This window comes from Ambystoma mexicanum, chromosome 6p (genome assembly GCF_040938575.1).
Source record: "Ambystoma mexicanum isolate Mex_15411 chromosome 6p, UKY_AmexF1_1, whole genome shotgun sequence".
Classification (NCBI taxonomy): Eukaryota; Metazoa; Chordata; class Amphibia; order Caudata; family Ambystomatidae; genus Ambystoma; species Ambystoma mexicanum.
This window is the reverse complement of record NC_090935.1, coordinates 577,892,047-577,920,012: the sequence shown is the minus strand read 5'-3', so window position 1 is coordinate 577,920,012 and position 27,966 is coordinate 577,892,047. Positions and strand designations below refer to the sequence as shown.

Here is a 27,966-nt window from a genome sequence, read left to right as displayed (position 1 = left end):
AAGGAAGAGGGCCCAAGGCGTGCAGCCAGAGAGAGAGAGAGAGAGGGAGGGAAAGCAGTGGCAGGAGTCCAAACGAGAAGGATCTCCATCTTACTGACACTAAGGCAGAGATTGTTGGAGGCACACCAATCCTGAATCGCGGATAGACACTTGGGAATGAGCGAGAGAGGAGAGGAGTCTGAGGGGAGCCTGAAGGAATCCGCATAACACTGAAAGTTAGAGGAGAATGTATGGATCAGGTGGGCCAAATGGGCCACGTAGAGGTTGAAAAACCAGAGTTAGAGGATGGAGCGGATAGAAAGGGACCAAGTTGGACCTGGGAGGAGCAGTCCAAGAGGAAGGAGATCAGCCACTCAAGGGCCTGATCCGTGATGCCCTGGTTCTCATGGAGTCAATTGATCAGGATGGCATGGTTGACCGTGTTGAAAGCAGAGGAAAGATCAAGGAGGATGAGCACATTAGAAATGCTGGAATCAAGTTTAGAGAGCAGATCTTCACAGGTGTTCAGGACAGCAGTTTACGTGCCTCTGGCAGCTCTGAAGCCAGACTGATGTTCATGGAGACAACCAACAGATTCTGTGTGGAGAGTAAGCTGGGAGACGGCCAGCTTTTCCAACAGTTTTCCCAGGAAAGGGGTGATGGAGATTGGGCGATAGTTTTCTGGGCAGGCAGGATCGGCAGACAGCTTCTTGATGAGTGGGTGCATAAGGGAGTGCTTAACAGGAGAGGACAATGTTCCAGTGGTGAAAGAGAGATTACAGAAATCGGTCAAGGTAGGAGGGAGGGTGTCAATATGGTTCTTGACGGTTCTGATGGAGCAGGAGAGCACTTGTTTGGATGACACTTTAATTGATCTGACTTGTCTAGAAACCTGGCCAAAGGGGGGTCTAGAGAGGAAGAGGGAGAGTAAGAGGAGATGGAGGACAGGATGTCCTGAGTTTGAGAGGAGAAGTGAGATGGCAGCGCCATTCAGAGGGCCTGGGAGGGAACAGGAGAGGTAAAGACCGCAACAGGATTGACCAGTTCCTTTCAGATTTTAAAGAGTTTGGCCGTGTTGTTAGAGGCCACAAAGACACTGGCTTGAATGGGTGTTCTCTTCTTGAGGAGTGTTATTGCTTCGACTGGCATGTTGGTGCAACCAGTCTAGATATGTCTAAATGTGGCCTGGCAAGATTGACTATATTGTTATTACGTGTCTACACTGTCTACATTGTGCAGCCAGTTGGACACGTTTTCATTGTGGCATGGCATGTTTAAAAGCAAAGCATTAATGTTCCTGTGCACTGTTGGTTGGCTTGGTGTTACCCTACATAACGATTGCAAACGCCCTGGTTTTTAGTAATTTTTTCTCAGCAAGTGTGCTGTATATTATATTAAAACACATATTTATATCTTTCTCCTAGTGCAGTGTGCAGCATATCCCTTCAGCAGCACGTTTGGGCGAATTGTGCAAGTGTGATAATCTAGGCCGGCAGAGAGTGTGGCGCGACCCTTGATTTGTTGCCGAGTTGGGGGGGAGCCACATTTTGTGTCACGCCACTGCTCAGAAGGCGGCCACTTGGTAGTAGTGCCTTGGTGCACTTCAGGTAGCCCCTGGTATCCTGAGACAAATATAAAAAGATACCCTGGAGAAATATTTGGGGTTAGGACTGCTAAACACTGGGGGAGCCTCTGGTAGATTTAAATCTGGTTGATGACTCAGAAACATCTGTGGTGCAAGGTTGGTGTGGAATCTCAGAGAAAGACTTAGGAAACCTAGGCCGATTCGGCACACCAGAGTGGATTCTTGAAGGGACATCCCAATGTTGGCTCACCAGGGATGGAAGTAGGCACAAAACCACAGATGGGGGCGGGGTGACTGGATACATGTTCCAAACATTACGAGATCCCATCAAGCCAGCTATGAAGCTTGTGAAAAAATATTTTCTTTCTAACACCATTTTTCAGAGTATTGTGATGCAACAGAAATGCAAAGCTGTGTGTACAAGTTGAAAAGCATTAGCAGCAGTTTTGGTACACATCGACAGCCATCACCAGCAGTACGTGAAGTAAAATGGTCTTGCATAGCGTCATTCTGCTATTTGAGTGGCTGGCCCTCCAAGAAAAGGGCTGGCTGTGGGTTGTGAGGCAGATTCAGAACCTGGGACGTTGATGGGGGCAGGCCAGAACTACCGGAATCCGGAGGGCAGCTCTGGTTATATCGGTTTGGTTGTGACACTTAGGCATATGTTTGATATGAGTGTGTGCGTGAGGCATGAGGACACCATGTACGGGGGGGGGATTTGTTTGTGTAGTGTAAATACATGAATAGGAGCTTTTAGAGAGGTTGTTAGTTGGGGAGTAGGAAGAAATGAGGGGTACATACAGTGGAAAGCATAAATGCATTGGGGCAAACCAGTTTGTAGACATCTAGGAGTCCACCTATGCAAGGCAGATGCCGAGATCCAATGTATTCAATGTAGAGTAGTTTGTAAGCTTGTAGACAATGTTGGCATCATCTGTGTAATTAAACGTATGCTAGGCCGGAGTTGTTCCTTTCCAGGAGTGGATTCATAAATGATTATTATTACGTTTTTTAATACTATGCTAGCTCGTCAATGGCGTTTTCTCAACTCAACGTGCGTGCGGAACGGGGGAAACAAGAGTCCGGATGCTTGGAATATTTTGCATGCGTTCTTGTGGGTCAATAACGGGAACGTGGTTGCGTGGTTTCAGTACGATAGGTCAGGAATGATTGATTTAGCGTAGAGTGGTTCATTTTAATCAATATCCTCTAGTCATTTAAGTAGGTAAGCAGGATCTTGTGGCAGATTGTGTCAAAAGCGGATGGAAACCTCCAGCGGGGTGAGTGCACTAGGCATCCACGGCGTTGTATTGAAAGGTTCCATATGGAGTATAGTGTGGATTCTGGTCCTTTCTGTCGGAATCAATGTTGTGACTTGTGGAGAAGGTGATTTTTCAATGCATTCCTGTAGAGGTTGGTAGACCCATTTTTTCAAGGACTTTGGCAGTGAATTGTGTGTTGGAAGTTGGTGAGTTGTTTGCGGAGTCTTTGAGCGGAGGTTTGATGAAGGCATGAAGGACAACCTCTTTGCTCGATGGGGCATTGAGAAGAGCTAGAAAGGTGGGTGCTAGTAGGGATTGCTTTGTACGCTTGACGGTGGGAGTGGTCGTCCAGCAAGTCTACTGATGGCTGGAGTTGACAGTGGTGAGGATGCCCTGGGTGGAAAAAGCAGTCCGTGTGGGGATAGGTGGTTTCTTCAGTGTGGTTTCCTTTGTTGGGAATGGTGGAGTTGGTTCTTTCCTGTGTAGGTGGTCATGCATTTGAAGAATGATGTTGCTCAAGTGTGGTGCAGTGCATTTGCAGCTTTGTTGAGGTGTTGGTGCAGTGCTACAGAATGAAGGGCTTTTGAACATGTGCATCATTTTAAAGACTTTGTTCTGGCCTATTTGTGCAAATTGTGCTTTTTCTGGCTTTGATAGTTTCCACTCTGTAGAACAGAAGCAGTCCATGGTAGGCCAATTTGTCCATCTGGAGGTCATTTCCTCTCCATATTTTCTTAAGCCTTCATTTTTCATTTCTGAAGAAATAAAGTTGGGGGATTAACCATTTAGTGACTGGTTTCTGGGCTGTAACCTCTGGTGTTCCTAAGGAAGCTGGCAGACAAGGAACTAATAATGCTATAAAGGGTCTCCAAAGCAGAAGACTAAAAGCACAGCTAAAATAAAACGCTCAGCTGCAAGGCAACGGCATGTTTGACGGTGTCCGCTCAGACAGAAGCGACGGAGAAGGAAAGCCAGCAGAAGCAAAGAGGGGGCAGAGTGCTGCAAGTGACAAGGTTTCCCCGTTTTTAATGCAGGACAAAAGTGCTCTTTGGTCATTTGAGCTCAAGGCCACACCACCTCTCGGTCATTGGTATCCCTTATAGTACTGACAATGCAGGAGTGGGACTGTAACTAACAGATGTGTATCCCCCTACATGGGGGAAACCACTGTAGCAAAACACAGGGGGTTATGTCTCGCAGAACTCTACACATATAGTTAGATTCCAGGCACCAGGCGTCTCTAAGATACTTTGTGCTTTTTAGAATTTTCACTTGAAGATAGAAAATCCAAAAAGGCCCGAGAATGCAGTGCTCAGAAGTTCCCTTTTTTATGGGGCAGGGCGTTTGATAGGGCCAGAACCAGCATCTTTTAGAAATGGCGACAAACCTCAAAGACCCATCATTGATAATTGGTCAGGGACTGGAGGCCTTACAGCGTTTTATTCGCCTTTAATAGGCGGATCCGACCACACTCTACCATTATGAACAAGTGGATTGGTGCAAGTGTGCTGGTGGTTGAATGTCTGCAGTCACAGCTCCCGGGATCATTTGGACGACAGTGTTGGGAAGTTAGTTCCAGCATGCTTTCAATTCTATGCAGTTCTATGGAATTCTCCCCGGCTGTCGCCGGCGGCGAGGGAGCCATTCTTCAGCCTTCGGAGGACAGCTGTCCAATCATCGGGAGAAGAAAGGATCTGTTCATCACACATGGCTCATTTGCTCCACAGTACTGCGCTTGTTGCACACTGCGTGGGCATCCCTTTCTCCAGGGAGCTACACGGCTTGCCAAATTTAATTAAACTGGAACATCTCTGGTACAAGATTGGATACTTAAAACAGAAGATACAAAAATGGAAAGAAACGTGAAACTGTCAGAGACCTTGAACGCCACTGGATGCAGGCACTGCATGAGCACAGTATAGGCTAGCAGACCACAGACCCGGCAGCCACCCGCACAGGCAGCAAAGTGCAATCAGGGGAAAGGGCGCGCGTACCATTCAGGAAGGTCTCCTGGTCTGGAATGAAGAAAGCTCCCGAACACATTGCTGCCAAGACGACAAACTTCACAAACCAGAACCTGAAAGGTAAAGAAACACAGAAAGACATAGATGAGAGAAGAGTCCATTTTTTTCGAGTGACCACCAAAACGTACACATTCCAATTGAAATTCATTAGTCAATCGATTACAATGTGCATGGGCTCCAACCGAATTTTCAAAGTAAAATGCACAGCATCGATAAGATCAAGTCCCCCTGCATCAACCTTTTATTCTGTTATTTCTATTTACCGGACCAACAGAATAAAAAGCACATGTAGGAGAAGTGGGTATTTCCTCAGTTTTGGCTATTAGGTGGCCCTACTCAGCACCACCAAACTAATGGCATTGACCTACAGATAGGAGGGCGACTGGATGCGAGGAAAGGAATAACAGTCTGTGGGTGTTCGGTTATTTACCCGCCCATTCACCACTCATGGACATGCTAATCTCTATGGCCATTATCAACTGCTGGCCCCTCCCTGCCCAAACACACACACACAGCTGGGATCTCCTGGCAAGCTCACCATGCAGTCACCTCACACTATGGGCTTTTATGGGTCTGCCGTTTCCAAGCACTCTTCTGGAAGATAATGGTTTCACTGCAGTTGTACATCAGTTCTGAGTGGAATATAAACACTTGCTTTTAAAGCAATATGTGGGCCCTTGCATATGCTCCCTGCGTTCATTTCCTGTTCAAAATATGCATTGGCAAACGTAATGGAATGATTTCTCTTTTATAGTCTTAAGCTAGGCATCTGCCTTACAATGCCATCATGTGCTTGCTTTTGCCATTGTTTGGCCAGGTAGTACCATTATGGTAGGGCCTGGCAATGGCTACCCCTATGCTTACACAAAAGCCAAGCCTGTTGGATTTGCCAATGGTCATTAGCTGCCCTTCCTCAAAGGGGCGCTGGCAGGTTGCACACCGTATTGTAATAGGTTTGTAATACAAAGTAATACAAAGTCTAAGTCAATACAAAGGGATGGTTGCCACACTCCTTGAGGATGAAAACAACTACAGAAAACTTCGACAAGATCCAACTCAAGCGATCCAACGAGAAATCTCCACCAGTACTAGATACGCCAGAGAACAAAATTGGATCACACAGGATGAAGAAACATTTCTTAACACCTCTGAAGGAAGAATTCTAGCTTTTTATGCACTTCCTAAAATCCATAAAAATGCCTCAAATCCACCTGGCAGACCTATCGTTTCAGGCTGCGGTTCCATTTTGGAACCCCTTTGCAAATTCATTGATTTCTTCCTGAAGCCTTTGTGCCAACTCACACCGACATACCTTAAAGACACTATGTCTACTATTAACATCTTTGAAGACCTGCCGTTTGACAATAGCAATGACACTCTTGTCACTCTGGATATCAAAGCCCTCTATACTAGCATTCCTCAAACAGCAGCTCTGGACTGCATAAGACATCACCTTACTCATCACATGGAGCAAAGCAGAGTTCCGGTTAACTTTATTATGGAACTTTTGGAAATCGCTTTAACCAAAAATTTCTTTACTTTTGAAGAAACATTTTACCTACAGATTAGTGGCACCGCCATGGGAGCAGCTTTTGCTCCCAGTCTTGCCATCATTTTTATGGCAGAATATGAAGCTTCCTTTGTACTTAATCAACAAAACCCATTCCTTGAGAAAATCTTTCATTGGCACAGATACATTGATGACATCCTGTTTGTCTGGAGAGGTACCACACCAGATCTCATCACATTTTTCACATGGCTTAACACCCAAGTAACAGAAATTCAATTCACTCTTAATCACAGCCGGACTACTATCAACTTTCTGGACTTAACAATCTCTTCAGATGATAATAGGCTCCAATGTACACTATATCGAAAAGAAACTGACCGCAATACATTGCTTCATTTCAATAGCAATCACCCACAAAGTCTAAGAACCAATCTACCGTTTGGACAATTTCTCAGGGTCCGTAGAAACTGCTCAGCAACGCGAGAATACCGCCAACATGCATCTCACCTTGAAAACAAACTTGTGGAACGAGGTTACCCCAGAAAATTGGTTAAAAACACCCGCAAAAGAGTACTCTGCATCCCTCGAGAAACATTGCTTCAACCCAAGGTTCAAGATACATCAGAGGACCGCATCACCTGTGTGACTACCTTCGGACCAGACACAAACAAGATTAAAAAAATCATTAAACAATTCTGGCCCTTGGTACACCAAAACCTTCCTGATGAACCTATACCCAGGATGGCATTGAAAAGGTCTAAAAATCTCAGCGAGTGGCTTACACATGCTCGCCTACCTAAGAAATCTACCAGAACAGGATTGTGGGACCTCAGAACACCGACAGGTCACCACCCTTGTGGTAACTGCACAGCTTGCAAATACACAAGTAAAATAAAATCCTTCAAAATTGAAGGTAAGGACTGGATGCTTAGGCAATTTACCAATTGTAAAACACCTAATGTGGTATATGCTATTGAATGCCCATGCGGCTTACGATATGTGGGCCAGACAACAAGACCAGTACACAAACGCATTGGGGAACATCGTTCTAAAATAAGATGCCGCTCAACCTCAGCACCACTGGTCTCCCACTATGTGGAATTTAAACACACCCAGGAACAGTTGAAATGGTGGGTTCTTGACAAAATCCAACATACGTCTAACATCAGAAATGCCCTGAATTACAAAGAAGCGTGGTGGATGTTCAAATTACATACAATTGAACATGGGCTGAATGAAGCCGCAGCATCAGAAAACGATCACTAAACCAAACCCCACCAAAAACCCTCCAAACCCCCCCCTTCCCCTCTCTCTCCTCCCCTTTCCCCCCCTTCCCCCTTTTGCCCCCTTTCCCTTCCCCCCCCGCATTTTCCCTTTATCCACATTAGGGTTATATTGCGCTCACAGTGCCTTTTTTGGACACTGGTACTAGGTATATCCCAGAGCGTATCACAGCCAAGAACCCGTGCTTCTGTTTTTCCTTTCAACTTTTTTTATCTTTTTTGACTGTGTCTCACAGTACCCCACGCAGCATCGACCATGCATATTTGAGTTGCTGTAACATCAAGCTCGGACACACATGTAGCTTGGTCAACCTGTACAATGTTTCGGATACCAATTTCGTCTGTTTGCATTTCTCTGCCCGAGCCGCCTGCTTGAGGCCGGGCACTTCCAGTGATGAGGGATGTGCAACTTTGTTGCCTTCCGTTGTGCGCAGGCGCGGGGTGAGTAGTGGCTCCCCAATAGGAACGTCTCTCACTCTGTCTCGGAGCCACTAACCCCCCACGCATGCGCAGCGCTAGCCTTGCTTCATTGGTTAGCGGACCCACTACTCTCCAGTACAGGCGCACTTCTCCACCTTCGAGCCCAGCGCCTTTACCGGCTAGACGCATTTCCGCGGCGGCGAGAAGCTTTACAGGCAGTCAGACTCACGGCCTGCTGCAAGTAAGTTGCTTCGCGTTAGGGGGACCTCACTTTAGCCAGCCCCTCTAGTACACCGGTGTTTTACTCTCTGTATGCTGGCAGTATGCTTTAAACAGCATTTCGCCTTTTTTCCAGATATACCTCACATTGTAAGTGATGCGGGCTCTTTGATCGTCCCTTCAGATACACGGACCCCTTCATGCCTATGTCCCACGCCTATTCACCTCCAACTGAGCTGGTGCCCAGTAGGTATGTGCAATTTCTCTACACTATCGAACATTGATGCCGGGTGCACCTGCATGGTAGTTGCCCTGCAATAGCACTGTGTAAACTTTTTTTGTCTGTTGAGCCCCTCTTCACGGCACACTACTTATCTAGCCCTGCTTTTGGTTATTACAGGATACAAATAACGACTATCCTCTACACCTTAACAAGGGATATCTTACACTGCGAGACTGGATCCTTTTTTCCACACGATCCAGTTCAAGCTTTGTCCTTCACTCCAGTCTCTCCTTAGCCCGGACTCATCCAAGGTCAGTTGTTTTAATCCCCCTTTTTTAGACCAGAATGCACCTTTATATGTGCATTCTATGGTCGTATGTTTTAACTGTTACCCAGATTGTACTAGCTACGGCTACATTTCCCATGCTTGTACTATATCTAAATTCCATTCCCTTTCTCTACACATTATTGCAGGCCTCTACCATCCTCCTGGCCCAGATGAAGGCCGTTACCTTTAAGGCCGAAACGTCACTGTAGCAGGCTTCGGCCTGTCTCCAGTTAAACATCAGGGATTGTTTTCTGTTCCCGACGTTGACCAAGGATTGGCTACCATTACATTGATGTGTAAAGACCTCAATATAAAACATCAAAACTTGCCTGGCTTAAATTAAATTGCACAAAGCCAGATTTGAATACTTTCTAAATAAATGCCACACTTTTTGTTAAGTGTGGTTGTTTTGCTCTTTTGTTTATTTTGCTTATTTGTTGGTTTGATTTCTTTTTTCCTGACCCTAATGTTTTGTGCACTACAGCGCCCACAAAACACAAATGCATCTTACTTATGAGTTCTCTCAAAAATGGGTCAATGAGTACATAGTCGGATTGCACTAGATAATATTGGAGCTCTGTCAGTAAATCACAGGAGTAATATCAATATATAGATTTTTGTTGGAGAAACAAGTTTAGCTTGCTGTACTAGGAACAAACTCTCCTCTGCAGATAGGTTCATGCACAAGAGCTATACCTGAAACTAAAATGTAAATGTTGGTTATAGTGCTTAAACATAGAACCTCTGTTTTTTCTTTCATATGGACAATCCTAGTGTTTAACATTGTCTAGCATCTTGTTGCTTTATACACTATGGCAAATTGTAACATAAAAAGTCTGTTCTGCCTAAAGATGTGAATATGATTCTTTTCTTTTTTTATCACATGTAAATAAACACATGCTCCCTGAGTAATAAGGGTACATAAAGAAGGATTTAATCTGCTTTGTTATCTATAGAGAAATGCGAGTTCATGTTCTAGTCCTTGCAGGTTTGGAATAGGGTGATTACTTTCAAATATCACTACAGTTCCTTCGAAATATTACATTCCACATTTTCAGAATGGTTTAACTTTTGAAACGGCGGTAACCACCCCCCTTGTTATACAGGTTGCACACCGCAGCCTTCGCTTAGTCTGCGCGACTGAATCTAGTCTCACAGCGGGGAGCCATCACTTGGAGATCATTGCTCCAGCTAAGTTCCGGTGTTAGGGTGATCTAGAGGAGCGCACCTTGTGATGTTCTCAGAAAGTTGCCACAACACCACCCCTCCAGGGCAGTGGCAAACGGCGGAACAAGGCAAGTTTAATGTTCTATGCTACCATCCCATGCTTAATGCAAACGCGCTCAAAGTCAAGCTCAAACAGGAAAGGATTCCACAGAGCCAAGAGCAGCAATACTTATGAATCATGATGCGCCATGAAAGCATACGGGAGACCAGATCAAAATTCACACAAATTAAACTTCTACACAACTGCTGCTAGAGCCCAGTGAAGCTTCAAAGGTCAAGCCATACCTGACTAACCCGGAGACTCAGGGTTTTTACGCTCTTCTCTGGGTCTTCGGGGAATAGTGTGGAGTCTCCGGGTTTTCAGGAGACTACAGACCGCCCACCGCAAGCAACTTTTGTGCTGACGGGAAGGAAAGCTGCAGATCAGGTTCCTTTCTGGTCCATTTCCAGACTTGCCAATGGGGTAATTATGCAATATTCAGCCAGATTACAGTCTAATTGCAACAACGAATGAAGACACCCCCGGCCCTCAGGGTGGGGCCGGCTCCCTAATGGAATGTTTAGGCTCTTAAAAGGGTGTTAATGAAGGCGAGAGCCGTAAATGTGAGAACAGCTCTGCAGAATAATAAAGACCAAACAACTCAAAAGAAAACTGCAGCTATTTTACTTATAAACAACAATATTGCCTGTGTACGGCTTCCTCAATTGCTTAGTCTCAACTCCACAAGCATTTCAATCAGCCATGCAGATTCTGCCTAGTTAAAAAGAAATAATATAGATTTCCAGTCTCCAGCTTGCAAACATGTGGGCGGAGTCTCAAAAGGGGGCAGGGATCCAATTATGTCATCCTCCGGGTTTTCCTATGCCAAATGTAGGTAGGTATGGGTCATGCATGAGACACAGTAAATTGCTGGAGGAGCGGGACCACCAGAGTGGATACTGTACACCAGGCACGCAACGTCATTGAGCTGACTGGGCTGAAGCCCCTCCCCCCTGAAATGTTAGCTGAGGGTGGGGCTTCCGTGCCCTTTAACAGTTCAAAGGATCAAGAACATGCTTCTGTGTGCATTTTGTTTCTTCCAAGGCTCAGATGATCAAGCACTGCCAGTTTCCCTGAGTCACAAGGCTCTGCAGCCAGTGCAAGAAAGAAATCGACAACACATTTTTTTGACATCAGCAGCATAGCCTTTCTTATGCATGATGGTGAATTTCCAACTGAAAGACCACCAGTCACCTTGCAAATCTGTAACAGTTACAGCGAGCAACACAATAAAAGCATCATTTGAAAATGTGTTACCCATAACGTCTAATAGCTAGTTATGCTAAAAAGTAAAGTTTGCTTTGATGTCCTTAGTTGAATTTTCTCAAAACTATACATAAACAGCACGCTGGAGGTTTGTGATGAATCTCCAAACCTAATTGAGTTTATGACGCACCTTATTTTAGTCTGCGTCTTAAAGCGCAGAAAATAAAGTGGGCAAATAGATAATTTGCATCTTACAGTTTTCCATTCAGGATGTGGTACACTGATATTATTTTGGCACAATATGCTGCTAAAAGGATGTACATGTTGTCATGATGCGTTACTATGCAATTTGTGTATTTTGCAAGTAAACGCTACAGGACAATATTATTGTAGGTCCCGACAGCCAAAACTTAAATATTTGATCCAAATAAAGGTTGGAAGAAGGTGGCCTTGCCCCAATTGAAGAGTGGGTTAAAATCCCTGCTTCGCTGTTTAGCGCAACTGTGTGATCCTGGGCAAATAATGTAATCTCACCCGGTCTTCAACTTCACAAATTGGAGTGCTTAAAAGGGATTACGTGTATACCCTTACAATAGCACAGTTTTAATAAGTGCAGTGACAAATCGGTGTACCCTGGTGCTCCTCTCCTAGTGCTCCAATACTGTCACCTAGAAATGCATTATTGCTGCACTGGCCCTCATCCAGTCTCGTATCACTGGATTTGGCAGGCAGACATAGTCTCACCAGCAAGTCAGTGCACCAGAGATTCTAGTATAGCGGACTAACTGTGGTAGCACCAACATTACATTTTCTCCCCTGTTGCTTCCAGCCACTGAAGTTGCTGGGGCCATGCAGAGTACTGCCCCACACTCTGCTATGTCCTGTTATGCTATCATATTCAGTCTTTCATTGCACACCATCTGCCATTTTCACACTTTGTAGGACCTTCAGGATCTGCAAGAAGTGGGTGTTTTCAGACTTAAAGGAGAGGGTTAACGGAGTGTAACATTGAAGCTGCACTAGAATAGTCTCATTACAATGAGTAAAGAAGTTAGATGCCCGTACACAAGTAAGTTTGCCACTCCTCCACGTCTCAGAAGTTAGCACCTCTCCCAACATTTGAAGGTTTAGCCCCCACCTAAATCTTAGCCTAGGTGCACCCCTGGATGTGCGCACTTGCATTTTGTTAGAAATGTGAGGGAAGCCTTTCCCCGAAACTAGCTGTGTTAAGGTTTTACTGTGTTTGTTTCGAAAAAATGTACTTGAACAAACGCAGTAAAACTTTAAAGCTGCTACTTTCAAGAAAGACTTCCATCGCCTCTCTGCACATTGCGGTTTAAAATATACTATTTGATAGTTGGCCCCCACACCAGACCATGGGGTGGGGGAGTAGAACAGTGGGAGCAGTACAGTGGGGGCGGAGCCTCCAAGTTTGCCCTGCCTATTTTCTGAAGTGGCCCCTCCCATCACCACTTAGCACCCCCCCCGAAATGTAGGTGGTGTTGCGCCCCTGCCCAACACGTTAAATTGTCGCATCCAGCTATGAATTCTTACTGGAACCAAGTGCTAGACGATGTGGGCGCGCTTTTAAGAAAATGGCTTAAGAGAAGTCAAGCTTATTGTGTTTTTGGACATACCCAATTTATGTGGTATGTGGCATTACTCAACACTATGGCAGTCACTGAGCCAATGACCACCAAAGTCTTGCATACTGTGACTGGGGGGTTGGCGAGGGGACCGCTTGCACCTCCTTTTAAAGAATAAAAACATAGAAAGGAAGATCCTGTACGTACAGTTTAAAAAATCAAAAGCAAAACGCAATTTATTAAACAGAATGCCTGCAATAAATGTAAAATGATACAAACTGGGAAGATGCACAAGTCCAGTTGAACAAAAAAGAAACACGTCATCCAATAATATTCATGTTCTACAGAACCCTACCCAAAGATAACCCATGCGCCTATCATACCTAAACAACCACAGACACCAAGTAAAAGAAACAAAGGGTTGGCACACATAACACAATGTAATGAACCGAGATGTCCGTGTCCAATCCACAACTAAACAAGCTCGCAGTGGAGAAAACTCGTAACCCACACATAAAACCTATGAAAAAACTAATGTACAAAACATGATCATCATTTCCTGGCCAACTCGAGTTTTGGCTCGCGGTGTCGCCATTCCCGTGAAAGCTGCCTTCGTCAGAGCCATACACAACATTTTCAGGTGGGGGGGGGGGGGGGGACTCATATCAATGGCGAAAGAAAAGTTTCAGTTATGTCCCACGACTGAATGGGAGGATCACAGCCTCCTTTGTTAGGAGCAGTCAATGGTTGCTCCAAATCCATGCCCAGAAGTGCAGGAAGAGGGACAAATCGCTCACATGCAAAAAGATGTCATGAGTTGACCAAGGGGGCAGTGAAAACGGTTCTACGTTGAAAGAACGAAGCAGATAATGCTGCGTCATGACACGCCAAAGCTGAAAGCTTCGCATAACGAAAATCCAGAATATCAAGTCAACTGACATTTGGCCCCATTGGACACCCCCAAAGGCAAAATGCCGAACAAGAGGGGTGGTTGGGGGACAGCTGCTGCCCTTGTTCGGCATTATGGGATCTGTGCCCATGCTGAATGCGCACTAAACACGCATTCGGCATTCTGTTTTCACTTTTTACGGGCAATACCGTGAAAATGCTGTTTAAATGCCCGCTTCCACAAATCCTCAGTCCATAGAAAGTAACTCCTGAGCACACAATGCAAATCAGCTCGGACAGAGACTGGTTGTGGAAAGCATAACCCAGCTGTGTGTTCCAACAGCTGGAGGGGCTAGCACAGTGGCTAGTTTCCAGATTACAAGATGCAGAGACAGAGGCGTTGCTAAAACAGGGGTGGGAGGCTTGGGGCTGAGGGGGCTATAGCCCCGGGTCTTTTGGTTGTAGGCTAGCCTCGGATAGAAGCGCAGGGACTCCAACCAAAATGCTATAGCTAGCCCCGAATCCCGCACATCCCAACATTAGCTTAGCCCCATATCATTTCCAGACCTAGCAGCACCCCTGTGCAGAGATCTCTTTGGAGGTACTGAGGGAGCGTGAAGGAGGAAATCCCCACTTATGAGGGTTGATAATGTGGTTTCTTCTCTGTGGTGTGCTTGTGCAAAGGATGCATGCGCTACAATTGAGCACAGGGTTTAGAGTGAAGAAACCCAAATGATAGGGTGGGGTCACTTTGTATGCATTTACCACTTTTTGTCTATTGGTTTAGCCATTTGAGCTACATGCTTAGCCATCAATTACAACACCGATTACCAGCGTCGTACAGCACTGCTTTATGCCACACATTAAGATCACATTGAACCTAAATTACGGACAGCCTATCAGAACAACCGATTGGGAAGTTGGGCCCACCTGGGTGCTAGACGCACATCACGGTTTCCCTTCAGGAACCCCTTGACTCGCACGCCAGTAATACTGGAAGCGTTCGCGTCTCCCAGCATTCCAGTAAATCTCCTTGTATTGCGCCGATGATATTATTTGCAATTAATATGTTTTTGTAAACGGCAATGCAACAAAATTGTGCAATAAAAGCAAAGAAGTTACAAACTAAACAACAATTTGTGGGTGAAAGCAATTAAGTGTGCACACTGAAAGCTGCAAAAGTGGAGACTTGTAGGAGTAGCCCCCTGAAATAGTGGCCTGTGTCTGCCCAATCAATGAATGTGGTCAGGAAAGTCCTCCAGAGGCTCGGGGAAGTAACAGAGCCTGGCTGAAGGGGACAGCCGCATTGTCCATCGAGGAGGATCAATAGACACAGCAGCGACTCAAATAGTTCTACTGGCATTGGCGTCACCGTGTCTCCATGTATCAAGTTGTACGTTTATTGTTGCGAATGACCCTGCTGCTATAAAATGGTTTTTCCGAACACTTACGTGAAACAGCACTCGGTCGATGCACTAATAGCAACCCAACTGCAGAAACGTTTATCAACGTTGCCTAAAAAATATAATTGTGCCCCAATGTGTTGGATTTCTATCGATTTTCTGAAATCAGGTGGACTCTGGTTCCGCCCAGGGCCTTTCTTGTAAGACGGAGTGCCGTATTTCAACCTAGTGTATGCTCTACCCCCAATCTGCTAAGAACTTGATTCTCGGATGCCCACCACCTCACCCTATTATGCATCCCAATTTTGGCCGCCATGGTCAGTCTGTGAAGACTCTTCCTTCCGAAGATTTCCAAAACCCATCCTGCCATTATCCAGGAGCTCAAGGCAGCAGCGGACAATGGGTCTGGAATAAAGGCAAGTGACCAATATGTAAAGAGGAGTGGTCAGGACAAAGCTCCAGGAGGGATATCCAGTGTGTGCTGTACAGCTACGCACAGATGGATTCTCCATTACCTCCGCTACCCTGGCAACCTACCTGCAACACCAAGGCTGTGAGCACAAAGCTCCTCCGTTGCTTCCCAGCTAGGTTCATGCTTCATAAATCCCACACATGTATTCCTGTGATCACAACGCGTTGCTGAGCGGCTGCGCCTAGGCAGTGGGGTCAATGTCTTGGGTCTTATAAATAAACCCATTTCATTTCAGCAATTACGCTCTGAGAAAGGGACAGTTACTCCAGTGCCTTCCTGTCGCTGCAATGGCAGATAACCCCGGATTCCGACCATAGGGCGCCTTCTGGTGTGTGACTACGTGATGACAGGATACAGCAAGCCCACCTGGCTAACTGCACCGGCATGCATCTTTCATCTAGGAGTTTCTAGGGGTCTCTTGAGCTTGGTTATCAACTTACGAATGTGAGTTGAGAGAACAATCAAATATGTATCATTGCTTCCGAGAGTCATACACAACACAAAAAACCCTGATCCCATTAAGGATAGCCAACAACCCCCACGGATCATGTTATTTTGCATCTATAATATGTTTATCTGTCAAAGGTGGGCCTTCGTAGCAAGGAGTGCCATTGGGTAGAGTACTACGCTTGGCTTCTGGTACACCACACTCCAAGCAAAGCATACAAAGCATCCACAACAAGGAATCACAATTTTAAAGGGATGGCCCCCAGGCGGGCCAGTAGTTTTAGCAACATGCTACATGAGAAGCTACCTGTGGGATTGGATGCGTGTGAAGCCAAATCATTGGCTAGCGTGAGATGCAGGAGGGTTTGAAACGGAGCCAATGAGAAGTGAGATGACACTGCTTAAGAGGCAAGACGTTGTTTGGTGCTAGTGTGCTCTGTACCCAGGGAATCCTAAGATCAACTGACTGCTTAAACCCGTACCATCCAATGAATCTATCATTTGCTTCTAGGAAGGGGGATCCAAACTGGCCCTCCCATGGCTGGCATGGTAGCGAGAGTGGTCAGGGCGGCGCAGCCCACACTTACCCGTTATGGATGTATGCCCGGCAGCTTTTACTGTTCTGAACACGAATGGTCAGGAGGCAGAAGATGAAGAAGAAGCAGGCCATCCCAAAGCAGACGCGGTACACCGCAGAGTAGCCAACCAGCTTGTCGCACGCCTCCCCCGCCTGGATACCAGTGCAGATATCTTTAAAATATGGAATCTAGGGAAAAGGCATCAGAATAGAGACGTCTGGTCACAAGCACACTTGCTCCAGTGCAACAGGTGGGACAAAATAACACATGTATTCCATTTTACCTTGAACGCAGCTATCCAATATTTAATGCAACAAAGCAAAAACGAGACTAGCAATTACATATCCGCATTGACCAAACTCGCCAAAACTGAACGCTTATAGGAAGTGCAGTCTTAAAAACCGGTGTTCGATGCGCTGCACAGTAGTAGCCCAATACACAGCCTCCCTCTGATCCAACAGTGGTGTCAGCAATGACTGTCTTCCGAACATTAGTCTTACAAGTGTTGAGCGTTGCTTGGAAACGAAGAGTTTTTGGCACAACACATCCAAGCATCCCAGCGGTTACAACACATCCAAGCATCCCAGCGGTTACAATACATCCAAGCATCCCAGCGGTTACAACACATCCAAGCATCCCAGCGGTTCTGTGCCAATCCATGCCTGGCAGAACACCGCCAAGCTACTATACTGTGATTCACAAATGCATGAATGAAGATCCCGCAAAGGACCCTCCATTCCCTGCGGGGTTGGGGTCATGTGTCTCAAATAATGGCGATTTAATTTCAACAACCCCCCTTGGGGAGAGTGCACAAGGGCTGCCTGAAAGAGGCAGGCGGCCCCGGGGGAACTGGCACTTCTCTCGATCAGATTAGAGAGCCCGTCAATGGAGTCTGGCAGACATTACAGATGTGTGAACTGGACGTTTTGATGCCGGAGGCTAAGACAGCGGGACATTGGTAACCTCGCAGAGAAACGCAGGATCCACATTAGATCTTCGCCATTGGGGAATCATTTGGGAATCGCACTATAATGTTCAATGTATATAATTAAAAGACACACCAAAATAAATCCAAGTTCGTACAGATGATCATCTAAAGTCCTCCTAACAAGGATCTGTCGCATGGACAGCTAGATGCAAGTGAGCCTTGCATGGAAAACATCTTCGCTGTGGTTCTGCGCGAGGGAAATCCCAGCGCAAGGTGACGAGAGCTTGAGTGATGCACTCAAGAGGTTTCAGGCCATGCACCAGTCTGGAAGCTCCGTTTTGGATCAATTGAAGATACCTGCCATGATTGGATGATCGGCTCCAGGACCCAACCTCTTTAGCCACCCCACCCCCTCTTAGTTGTCCACCTCGCTACACAACTGTTATAGACTTTCCCACCCACCCCTGTTGACGGGGTTGATTTTGTACCCCGTCACATTTGACCATACTCTCTTCTCGTTTTGATGAGTCTATCTTCCCTCCTCTGTTATTTTGGATGGATTTACTTTGATCTTTAAAGATTCTTTTGCAATAAACTCTGGTACCTCAAGCCCAGGAACCACATCTCTCCAGCCCTAAAATCCCTCCACTGGCTCCCGGTGGCTGCAAGGATCAAAGTTAAATCCCTCTGCATCATCCATAAGGCTGCCTGGGGCCGAGGACCAATCTACCTACAACTTGCTCTCACCAAATACTTTCTTTTTAGATCCTTACGCTCAAACTCTCTGTATGTCAAGCGCTTTTCTAAGCAGCGAGCGGGTGGCAGATCTCTCTCCTTGCTTGGCTCCTTCCTCTGGAACAGCCTCCCCCACCTCTCCGTCTTGAGCGGGATCTCATCAAATTCCAGAAGCTCCTCAAGACTTTCCACTTCACCTCCTCCTTCCCACCTCTCATTCCCATGCTAATACCCCAGAGTCGCCAAAACTGGTGGCCTGGGTCCTTATGTGTCCTCCTGTGTGCCGGCCTTCCACCCAATCATCAGCCTTCCGCACCATCCCAGCACTTGCCTTCTGGCACCCACTGGCCTGTGTTTTCACAGGCCTGCACTTATTAATGGCAGGTGATCACTCTGTACCAAGCAATCTCTGCCAGGCACTTACTGTTGCACACAATGGACTACTTGCATGTTCTACATGATCACAAGGCCTATTAGGACTGCACCTTTTCCCTGATCATCCTATGATTTTTTGTCTTTGTTCCCATGTTCCCTCCCCTTTGCCCTGTGGGCGCTTTGAAACACAATTTCTTGACGTAGAAGTACCATATAAATGCACAATAAAATACCAGTCTCTACCACTCTGGAATGCCATTTCTGTTCAAAAGCACATCATGCATGGGCAATGCGAGTTTGAGCAGGAAACATGTTGGTTGCTGTTCATTTGAAATAAATGGACGTGATATGCTGTGCTGCACACTTTTGATTATGTATCCCTACATTCCGCCCTGCCAACATCCCACTCAACCACTAAGAATGTTGTAGGACTTTTATTGTGGATTTTTAAGGGTCACCTTTAAGCAAGTCACTTCATGGCTCCTCAGAAGCAAGCATGGGACTGGTACAACGACAGCGGATCTCTCTGCAGTTTAAGATGACATTCAGAGCCAGCAAGTGATGTAAAGGGCAATGAATCCAGTGTGGCATTATTACACAGGAGTCTTACAGGACAAAGTGCAATATGTTGCACCAGTGAAGAAAAGAGGGGTGGGCCGAGCAGGGAGGGACAAGGGCAAGTACAGGCTGAAAAAGGGTGGAAGCAGTCAGGAGTCTTGAGGCAATGTTACACAATGTTGAGAGGGAAACCTCTTTCGTACAGGAGGCAAGTCTTCAGTTTCTAGCTGAAAGCGAGATGGTTTTCTTCTGCACTCAGGGCCCGTGTGTGGACATGCCAAGCAGTGGCCCCGGCAGAGTGGATCGAGTTTCCTCCCAGTTTTGTTTCCCGAATGTTGAAACAACTTTGGCATTTGGAGGTTGTGAGGGGTCAGAAATGCGAGACGGACAACTAGATAAACTTCTCACAAGTAGGCATTTTATCAAATAATAAGGAGAGATAAATGCCTTGCTTTCCCCAACCGAACAAGGATTTCCCTTCCTGTCAAACTAAGACAAAGAAAACACGAATATCAAAAGGAATCCGTCCCTCACACTTAGACGTACAACAAAATCATGCAGGTATTATATGGATGTTCAAACTCAATAAAATAACAGTTATATTGAAACAAACGTAACCGTGTATCCTCGTAACCAGGGTCGGATCCCTTTCCCCAGCATTAATTCAGGATTTTCTAAACACAAGTTAAAATCAAGAAAATGTTTAAATGTTTTTATAGCCAATTTCTGTTCAAAATACAACAGTTCTTTTCACTCCACAAGTCTTCCACTTGACACTTGAATTGTCTTATTGCTAAACAGAATGTATCACTCTTCAAAATGCTTCTCAAAGTTTACACAAGCTCTTGCTTGATAAACCAAAAACACTTTCATTATGGTCAGGATGGTTTTATCCCAGTTCATCATAACACTTTAGTGGTCTTGTCACTTTCTTTCTACCACAACCTTCAGTCACACTGCAATACTTTAATTCTCTTCTTCTTGGTCCACTAACCTGCCCGGACTAACCACTAAAAGTCCCTTTCCTGGTATACCTGCCAGCCAGGAGAAAACTCCTACCACTACTACAAGTACTCTGTGGTGAGGCTTGCTACAGACTTTCCACATTTAGATTCTCAATATGGAAAGGTAATCAAAGAAAACTTTCACCAACATTGGAGTTCACAACTTCTTCCATAAAAGGTACAATAAACATTGACACTGTTCCACTGATGTTTGCCACATGTAACGCAGGTTATATTTCTCGCCCCCTTGATTTCTACACACATTTTAACCATATCTAATTCACTTTGTTTTAATGGTTTATAAAAATGTACGTTTAGGGGAGGCTTTCAAAGGAATTAATGGTTAGTTCTAGGTTTTATAATTCCAACCTAAAGGTGGAATTATAACTCTCAGAAGTATTGGTATTGATTCTTTGATCCTTGCATATAGCATTCCCAGGTTGACCAGAAGGGTTGGGAAGGGAAGCCTTACTATGACAACTAGCCATTAGGTATTCTGGTATTACGGAAGCCTCACCCGCCAAACAAGAGGAATACTGCATCGCTCCAAACAGTCATCCTAATCCCTTGGTGGCCTTCTCCTCCCAGGTGATCCACCGGATAATACCACCCGCAGGGTTAGGACAAGTAGCGGCTGCCTTCCCCTGGCCACCTAGGAGGAGACTGGACGCTGGGATTCTGTAGGATTCATCACAAGGTGAAGGACCGGAAAAGGGCTGACTGTATCCAAGGTTCTAGCTCACTGCAGGACAGGCTAGACACTGCCAGAGGATTAAAACAAAACAAAATCGGCAGAAGCTCAAAGCAAAGCACAGATACTGCAAGAAATAAAATTCTATCAAGTTAGCACATTATCAAATTTAGGTACCCAACACTTGATAGTTTTGGCACAAGGCATCACCTTGTGGCTGAAACATGGCTGGACAGAAGAGAGAAGAATAAGAGTGTTAAGACGCACGCCCTTTGTTTGGACTGACTCGCCGATCTACTGTGCATCACTCGGCTGGTTATGTGTTTGGTGTGATAGGTATGCCTGTCCTTTTCCTGTGGTAAACCAATAAAAAGAATGTATTAAAAAAATAAATATTTGGTGAGCATGGCAAATGGAAGTACTATTGTACATGGTGGCATCACCGAATTTTGGCCTCTTACCTTTAAGTCAAGAAGGGCTTAGTAATCGCGTAAAGTTGTTTCTCAAAGTATTATCCCTGTGTCCTGTCTCCAAGCCATGCCACCTAGAGGCATACCCACGGAGGGTTGCATAAAAAAGCCCCCCTCCTGTACGCAGGTCTGTAGAGGGCGCTGCAAAGATAGAAGCTGGAAGACTGCACTCGAGCGCAGCAGGTAAGTGGGGTAGGGGTGGGCAGGGGTGTGTGCAGTGGAGCAGCGATTGGGATGTGGGGCGGATCCCCCAAAGGGAAACACGGTTTCTCTTTGACAGTTCAGTTCCACAGCCGCACATGAGATATGCATATCTCATCGATCATAGATGTGCAGTAAAAAAATACCATGCCGGACCCCCAGCACTTCGCATACACACATAATTACGTTGATTGTGGGAGTGTGTTAGGTGCTGTGGGGCCCAGGGATAGTGTCTTTTTACTGGACATCTATCAAAGATGTCCAGTAAAAAATAGCATGCCTGCCCCCTGGTCCTCCTTGCATCAATTGCAAACTGTTTGGCTTTGTACCCAATTTATTTTAAAGTATGCTCTAAAATGCAACATTGTAACCCATTATTTTAAAAAGATTCCGGGGGTAAGAACCCCCCTGAACAACTCTTAATAGGTTTGGGCTACCTCGCTACGCTTGATCGCTAGGGCATATGTGGTGTAAATATTTATGCTCCTCCACTTCAAAAATTCACCTGGTGGGGGACTGTGCTAGGAACAGGGTTGGGGGGAGAGGAGGAGGGGGGAGACCAGGTTCTGTGGTGGGGAGAGCCCAGAGACTCGGCTAGGAGTTGGATGAGGGAGCCCAGAGACTGTGATGGAAGCAGGTGGGGGAGCCCAGGGACTATATTGGCAGGAGCCAAACTATTTTACTGGAGGAGGTTAGCCACCTAGAGTTAAGTGAGTAATCTTAACGTACGTCTTGTTCAAGGACAGTGGCAGATGGGGCTTTTGGGCACTGGAGAAGTGAACTAATCTGCTTAGACTAAATATGCAAGTCCCCACCCCACCTATTCCCCTCGAACCTCCCATTTCCCTCTAAACTAAGGTATAAAACAAGAAAGATAAAAAACTGTTTATAAACAAATCTCCACCTAATGTAGGGCCTATTGAGAGAACACGATCAACCAGGACAACGACAACAAACTCAACAGATGTGAAAGCTCGATCCTCAAGAGCACTAGGTCCTGCTCAGATGCGTCAGCCAACCTCAACACGCAACAAAATGCAAGAGTATAAGCATTGAAAATGCATTCAGAGCATTAAAGGGTAATGCACAGCCATGAAGGATATCACAGCCCCACAAGCCCATCTCCCAACACTACCTCTCCAGGCTCCCCTCAACGGGCTTAACAGCAAGATAAGTCTAAGGGTCAGACCCCTCATTAAGGATCAAATGGAAACAATGAATATAAGGAACCAAAAAAAAGAACCAAGTGCAACTCCGCTGCAAGTGAAGCATTACAAAGAAAAAAAGAATCACCGCCCGAGAAATCAATTTGTTCTTCCTCTTCTCCACTCCATCCCCTTATCCAATGGGTGGGTACCGACTGCCATCTGCAAATTCACTTCGATGAATTGCTGCATAATCCAGGATGGTGCACTCTACATGGTTGCACTTCCACGCGAACACCAAACTAAAAGAGAACATCCCTCTCTATTTTACTTTGGCTTATAGGACCTTGCCTCTCGCCAGTCTGAAGGCTTGTCATTTTTGAATAGTCAGGGCATCAAACGTCTTGAAAGATCGGAAAAGTTTGGCTTTGGTAGGAAACGAGGTCCATTTCATGAGAAGCCCGAAAAAGATTCTCTTTTGCAGTGAACGTGAAAAATGTCAATGACGTTCATGCATGTTTCAGGTGCAATAGTTCCACTCTCCGAATACAGTTCAGGACAATCTCTCCATGGGAAATTTACAAAAGGATGATTAAAACATCTGAATGATCCATTCCTGAAGATCACCTTTTTCTGTATGTTCAATAAAGAACTGACTCATTAGCTTATCCCGTCATACGTGGCTCTCCAAATCTTCATGGAGAACCTCCTACAGGCCTTGTCTCATACTCGGGAGATTTAGAAGCTACTAAGCAGATGATGCACGTGTTGGCAACCAATGAGTGCCTCATTCTCTGCCACATTATCTCCTAGTTGACCCATATCCTCTTTAAACGAAGATCGGTTTTATGGATAACAGATGCATTCTAAATTTGTAAGACCGTCTTTGTGATCTCTTCCTTTTGCGATGATAAACGGTTATGCTTAGTTAATGCGGCAGATAGTTAGCCAGATTGAGCAACGCCAAGTCTGTCTTTTGCTTGAGGGGCATTTCCTCTGCCCTTGGGGATTTCTATTCAGTTGGTGCTAGTATGCAAGAGTGCCCAAGGCAATTAGATAACCTTCCCTCTGCAGGTTGATTTGCATGTTGACTTCAGAAACGAAGTGCTCTGGGCTGCCTGACAAAGCAGAGTGGGGATGGGACAATCACTAAACGTGTGTATGTTTGAGAGTCGCACTACACATCCATTACCCACCCATCCGCCCCCCCCCCACTTCAAGAAGCGGGCCAGGCGAGAGTTGGCTAGGGGGATATGTGGGAAAGGTTGGGCAAGTGAAAGGAGAAGCCGAGGGTGGGGGTGTGGGTGGGGGTTGGGAGAGGTATGTAATACCTTACTGTGGAATTGCGTTCTTATAAATCTTATAACACCTATAACACCTATGCATTCTGGAATCATGGGCCTGGACTTGATGCCGATATGTGCTCGAATTAGGACTTCAGTTACAAAGGCCCGTTTAACCAGTCATTGTGATTTAATTGCCAGTAATCACTAGTTCTTGTTGGATAGGATTGGGGGAGGGGGTTTTATTTGGTGATTGTTTCGTTATGCACGGGTTTAAAACTTTACTAAAAAACGAAAGTTAAAAAAATCATTGTCTACTAAGGCTGAAAAAAATGTATTTGCTTTATACATAGGAAGTTAAATTGTTGGAGCTCACCCTACCTTTGCCCAAAATCGGGACAGGGTTTTTAATTTAGAAAACTCTCGGCTCAGGGGGACAGGGAGCCCAATTCCAGGACAGCCCGGCAAGAGCGGGACGTCTGTTCTCCCTATTTCTGGCAGACTTCTACCTTTTGACTAGCTTGGCAGACTTGCTCTTCACTCTCTTGCAGGGTCTGCCTTCATGATGATGTAGCAAAACTGAAACTTCATAATGCAATTTGTACCGTATGCATGCAATCCTAGTGTCGCCTCTCCGCCTCAAAGTTTTGAGCAGGTTCTGAACATCACAATGAGTTGGTGTGCGTGCCACATGCTGTATGAGGCCCGTCTGCTTCGCAGAACCTTTCCATACTCTCTCAGACCACACAGTCACCTAGATGATACCAGTTTCCATATAATCATGGGGATTGCAATCAGCCGCAAAAATACTAGAAAGACATTGGGGAAAGCTTAAACGGCCCCGAGATTCATCCCCACTTAAGAATCTCGTTGCCTCCATGCTATGTCCCTTTTGAGGCGAGTAGAACACGAATATAAACGTGCCCATAGGAATTATATCAATCACTCATAAAAACTGAAAACACGTATTACAAAACATTATATTAATATATATAAAAAACATATACACAATAGTTAAAATACAACATATTGCAGGAAAACTCCTGCCTAAAAAGATTCTCTTACTGTTTCACAAAGTGCAAACGTGCAAACTCACTATCAGTCTGCCATACAACCGCTATCTAACAAAAAAACAGCATCATTCAGCTCACACTTGTAATGACCACATCTATCAAATACTCAATTGAGGGAGCTCCCACATTGCGGGCTGCTCACTTTTAACAACACGTATTCTTGTTAGACGATTCCTTGTGTCTACAACCACAAGGTTCTACTCTATTCAATAGTTCGTTACTGGGTGCTGTCAAAAAAATACAACACCTAAAGCACCTGCATGCTGCATTTTTCCCACCACCCACTCACCCGGCCCACACTTACGTTATTGTTCATGGCATCCGACACGGTTGGGGACATCATGACGCAGCAAAGGATGGTGACGAGGATGAAGTAGAGCGCGTACATGAAGCGGGTACTGGTGGATTGCTTGATCTTGGGGCAGCAACTGCAGCAAAGCGTGCATGCTGCTGTTCCGCAGCAGCAGGCGAGCTGTGGACACAAAAGAGACACAATCAGCCTTGCAAAGTCTCAGACCCTCAGAAGATTCTTAGTGCTCTGTGGTGAGAACATAGTTTACTCCAGAGTTTTGCCACCTTTAGAACTCCAGATGGTCAGGACTACAACACCTCTAAGTCAGAAAAGTCAATGGTAAGAAGCCTGGGGCTTTTAGCCAAGAACATCTGTTGAGCCGCAGGTGGCAGACCACAAAGAGCACAGCAAATAGCAGCCTCCCAGAGCACTCACTTTTGCCACTGTCTCCAAGCCATACCATCTCTAAACTAATGTACGCCATGATGCCCACCAGATGTGGCTATGTCCCCACCAATGCAATTCATAAAAGCTGGCTTCTACAGGGACGTTACAGGTAAAAACAATATGGAATTAGCAATGCAAACTACAGAGAAACGTTACGAACACACATACGCAAACGCTCGGCAGAGGCACAATAAACAATCACTAACAAAAGTGATTTGATTATATTATAACACCGCAAACTGCAACCAATCAAGTACCGGCAAACTCCCACTAAGCAGTCATCCCTTGAGTATCTCAGTAACTATTTCCACAGCTCCAGACATGCCTGTGGCGTGCCAGGGGAGCTGTGCTGTCCTCCATTGTTTCGGTATTAATGTGATGTGAACAATAAATTACAGCTGCCACCAAACTACTCTTAAAACCAAAGTAGGCTGTGTGAGGAGTCCAGGGTAAGCATCGGACACTGGCATTATTTGCTATAGACTTATTTTATAAACAAAAAGAAAGCGGTTTGGATGAAATCCTAGCTTTCCCTGATCCCATCAGGGGTTTCCCAGCCTCAACAAAGCGAAGGTTACTGTCAGAATGTCGAAAGTAAAACAAGTCCTGTGTCCAAAAGCCTAATCTCACCTTCGCACGCTATACCTAACATAATGTGAAACGGGCAGTCTTTTTAGCTGCCACCTGCAGCTATTCACCAGCAGTTCAAAGTAAAGTTCCAAAAGGTGCAAATAAATAAATCAAAGTTCCATCCACGTCAGGAAAGGCTTTCTCCCTTTCATTCAGATCACATTCTCAGTTCTATTCCATTTATACAGTTCAACATTAATTTCCACTCTTCACCAGGCATAGTCTGCTGGCAGGACTTGCTGCCAATTCCATTCAAAAGAACTTCAGGGGGTTTTATCCTTCCCCCCCCCCCACAAAACAATGTTGGAGAGGGTCCCAGGAATGCCTCTCCTCGCCCCCAGGAACATGACAAAACGCAGAGCCAGGAACTCTCGAAGTCACCCATCTTATCCCAAAGCGCACCGTTTGCTGACACGTACAGAGAAAGATATCCTCTTTCTCAGCCGTACAGACCCAATCCAATGCATGCTCTTACAGGTATACGGGAGAAAATGGAGATTGCAGATGGGAATACCGTAATGGACAGTCTCGATTAAACACCAAGAAGCCACGATGCAGATGTCATAAGTGACACCACGACATAGCAGCATTAATCATGAAGCACACTAGCAGCCATGCACCGCATTACTCAAGCACACATTCCCATACACAAAGAACATGCTTACACAGTTCTATAGTTGGAGGGCGGATACATATACATACTGTCAAAGTTGTTTTTCTCACTAGCCAAATGCAGTAACATTGAAACGCAAGGCAACAAGAGATCCTGAGCAAGCTTGCAGATGCTTATGCGAAATAAGCCCATGGAACTACAGGAGTAAATGATGAGCCTGGTAGGACCATGTGCGACTAACTTATAGGTTACTTAGAATAACATGAGCATTAGAAATCATATTATAAGTCTAAAGGAAAATTACAGAAGGCCTCAAGCCACAGGGCAAGAGACGAGAAGAGCTGATTCAGGCTGAACGGAGTGCAAAGCAGGTTCACAGCCAAGATCAGAGATACACGGTTGCATTCCAAATGTTAGACGACAAGGGACCAGTGGCAGAGAAATTCAATAAATCCTCTAAAATGCAGACTCAAGAGCTCAATTTTGTTGTCTACAAGCACATGATGCAGCCGAGCCAGACAATGAGCATTCACCCGTGGTGGGAAAGAAGAGTCAATCCCAGCACACCAGACGAGGAATGAAACAAGTGTTGTGAACGTGGGTATGCACTCTCATAGGCAAAGGTGGTACACTACCAGATACAATACAGACAGATGTTCACATCACCTTGAAGAGGTGCACAGAGAGCAGAGAACCTAATCGAGTCCCAGGCCTGCTGAGCTCAGCTCTAGCCAATCACAGAATAGAAAACCATGGGTGGATGGCAAGGGGCAAGAAACAATGGTAAGACCACTACTCTGCAACATTGTAATAGATAGTTTCTTGGGGAGGGGACAGGCCA

The 27,966-nt window shown here is 45.6% G+C and overlaps 1 protein-coding gene across 1 annotated transcript in view; it reads right to left on the bottom strand.

Annotated features, from left to right (window-relative positions):
• SERINC5 (serine incorporator 5) overlaps positions 1-27,966 on the bottom strand; it is a 330,849-nt gene that overhangs the window by 101,318 nt on the left and 201,565 nt on the right. Inside the window, exons 2-4 of the mRNA XM_069627400.1 lie at positions 25,448-25,615; positions 16,690-16,868; positions 4,821-4,903 (exon numbers count right to left, since the gene is read on the bottom strand). Of these exons, the coding sequence (XP_069483501.1) occupies positions 4,821-4,903; positions 16,690-16,868; positions 25,448-25,615 (430 nt within the window). The remainder of the gene's footprint in view (positions 1-4,820; positions 4,904-16,689; positions 16,869-25,447; positions 25,616-27,966) is intronic.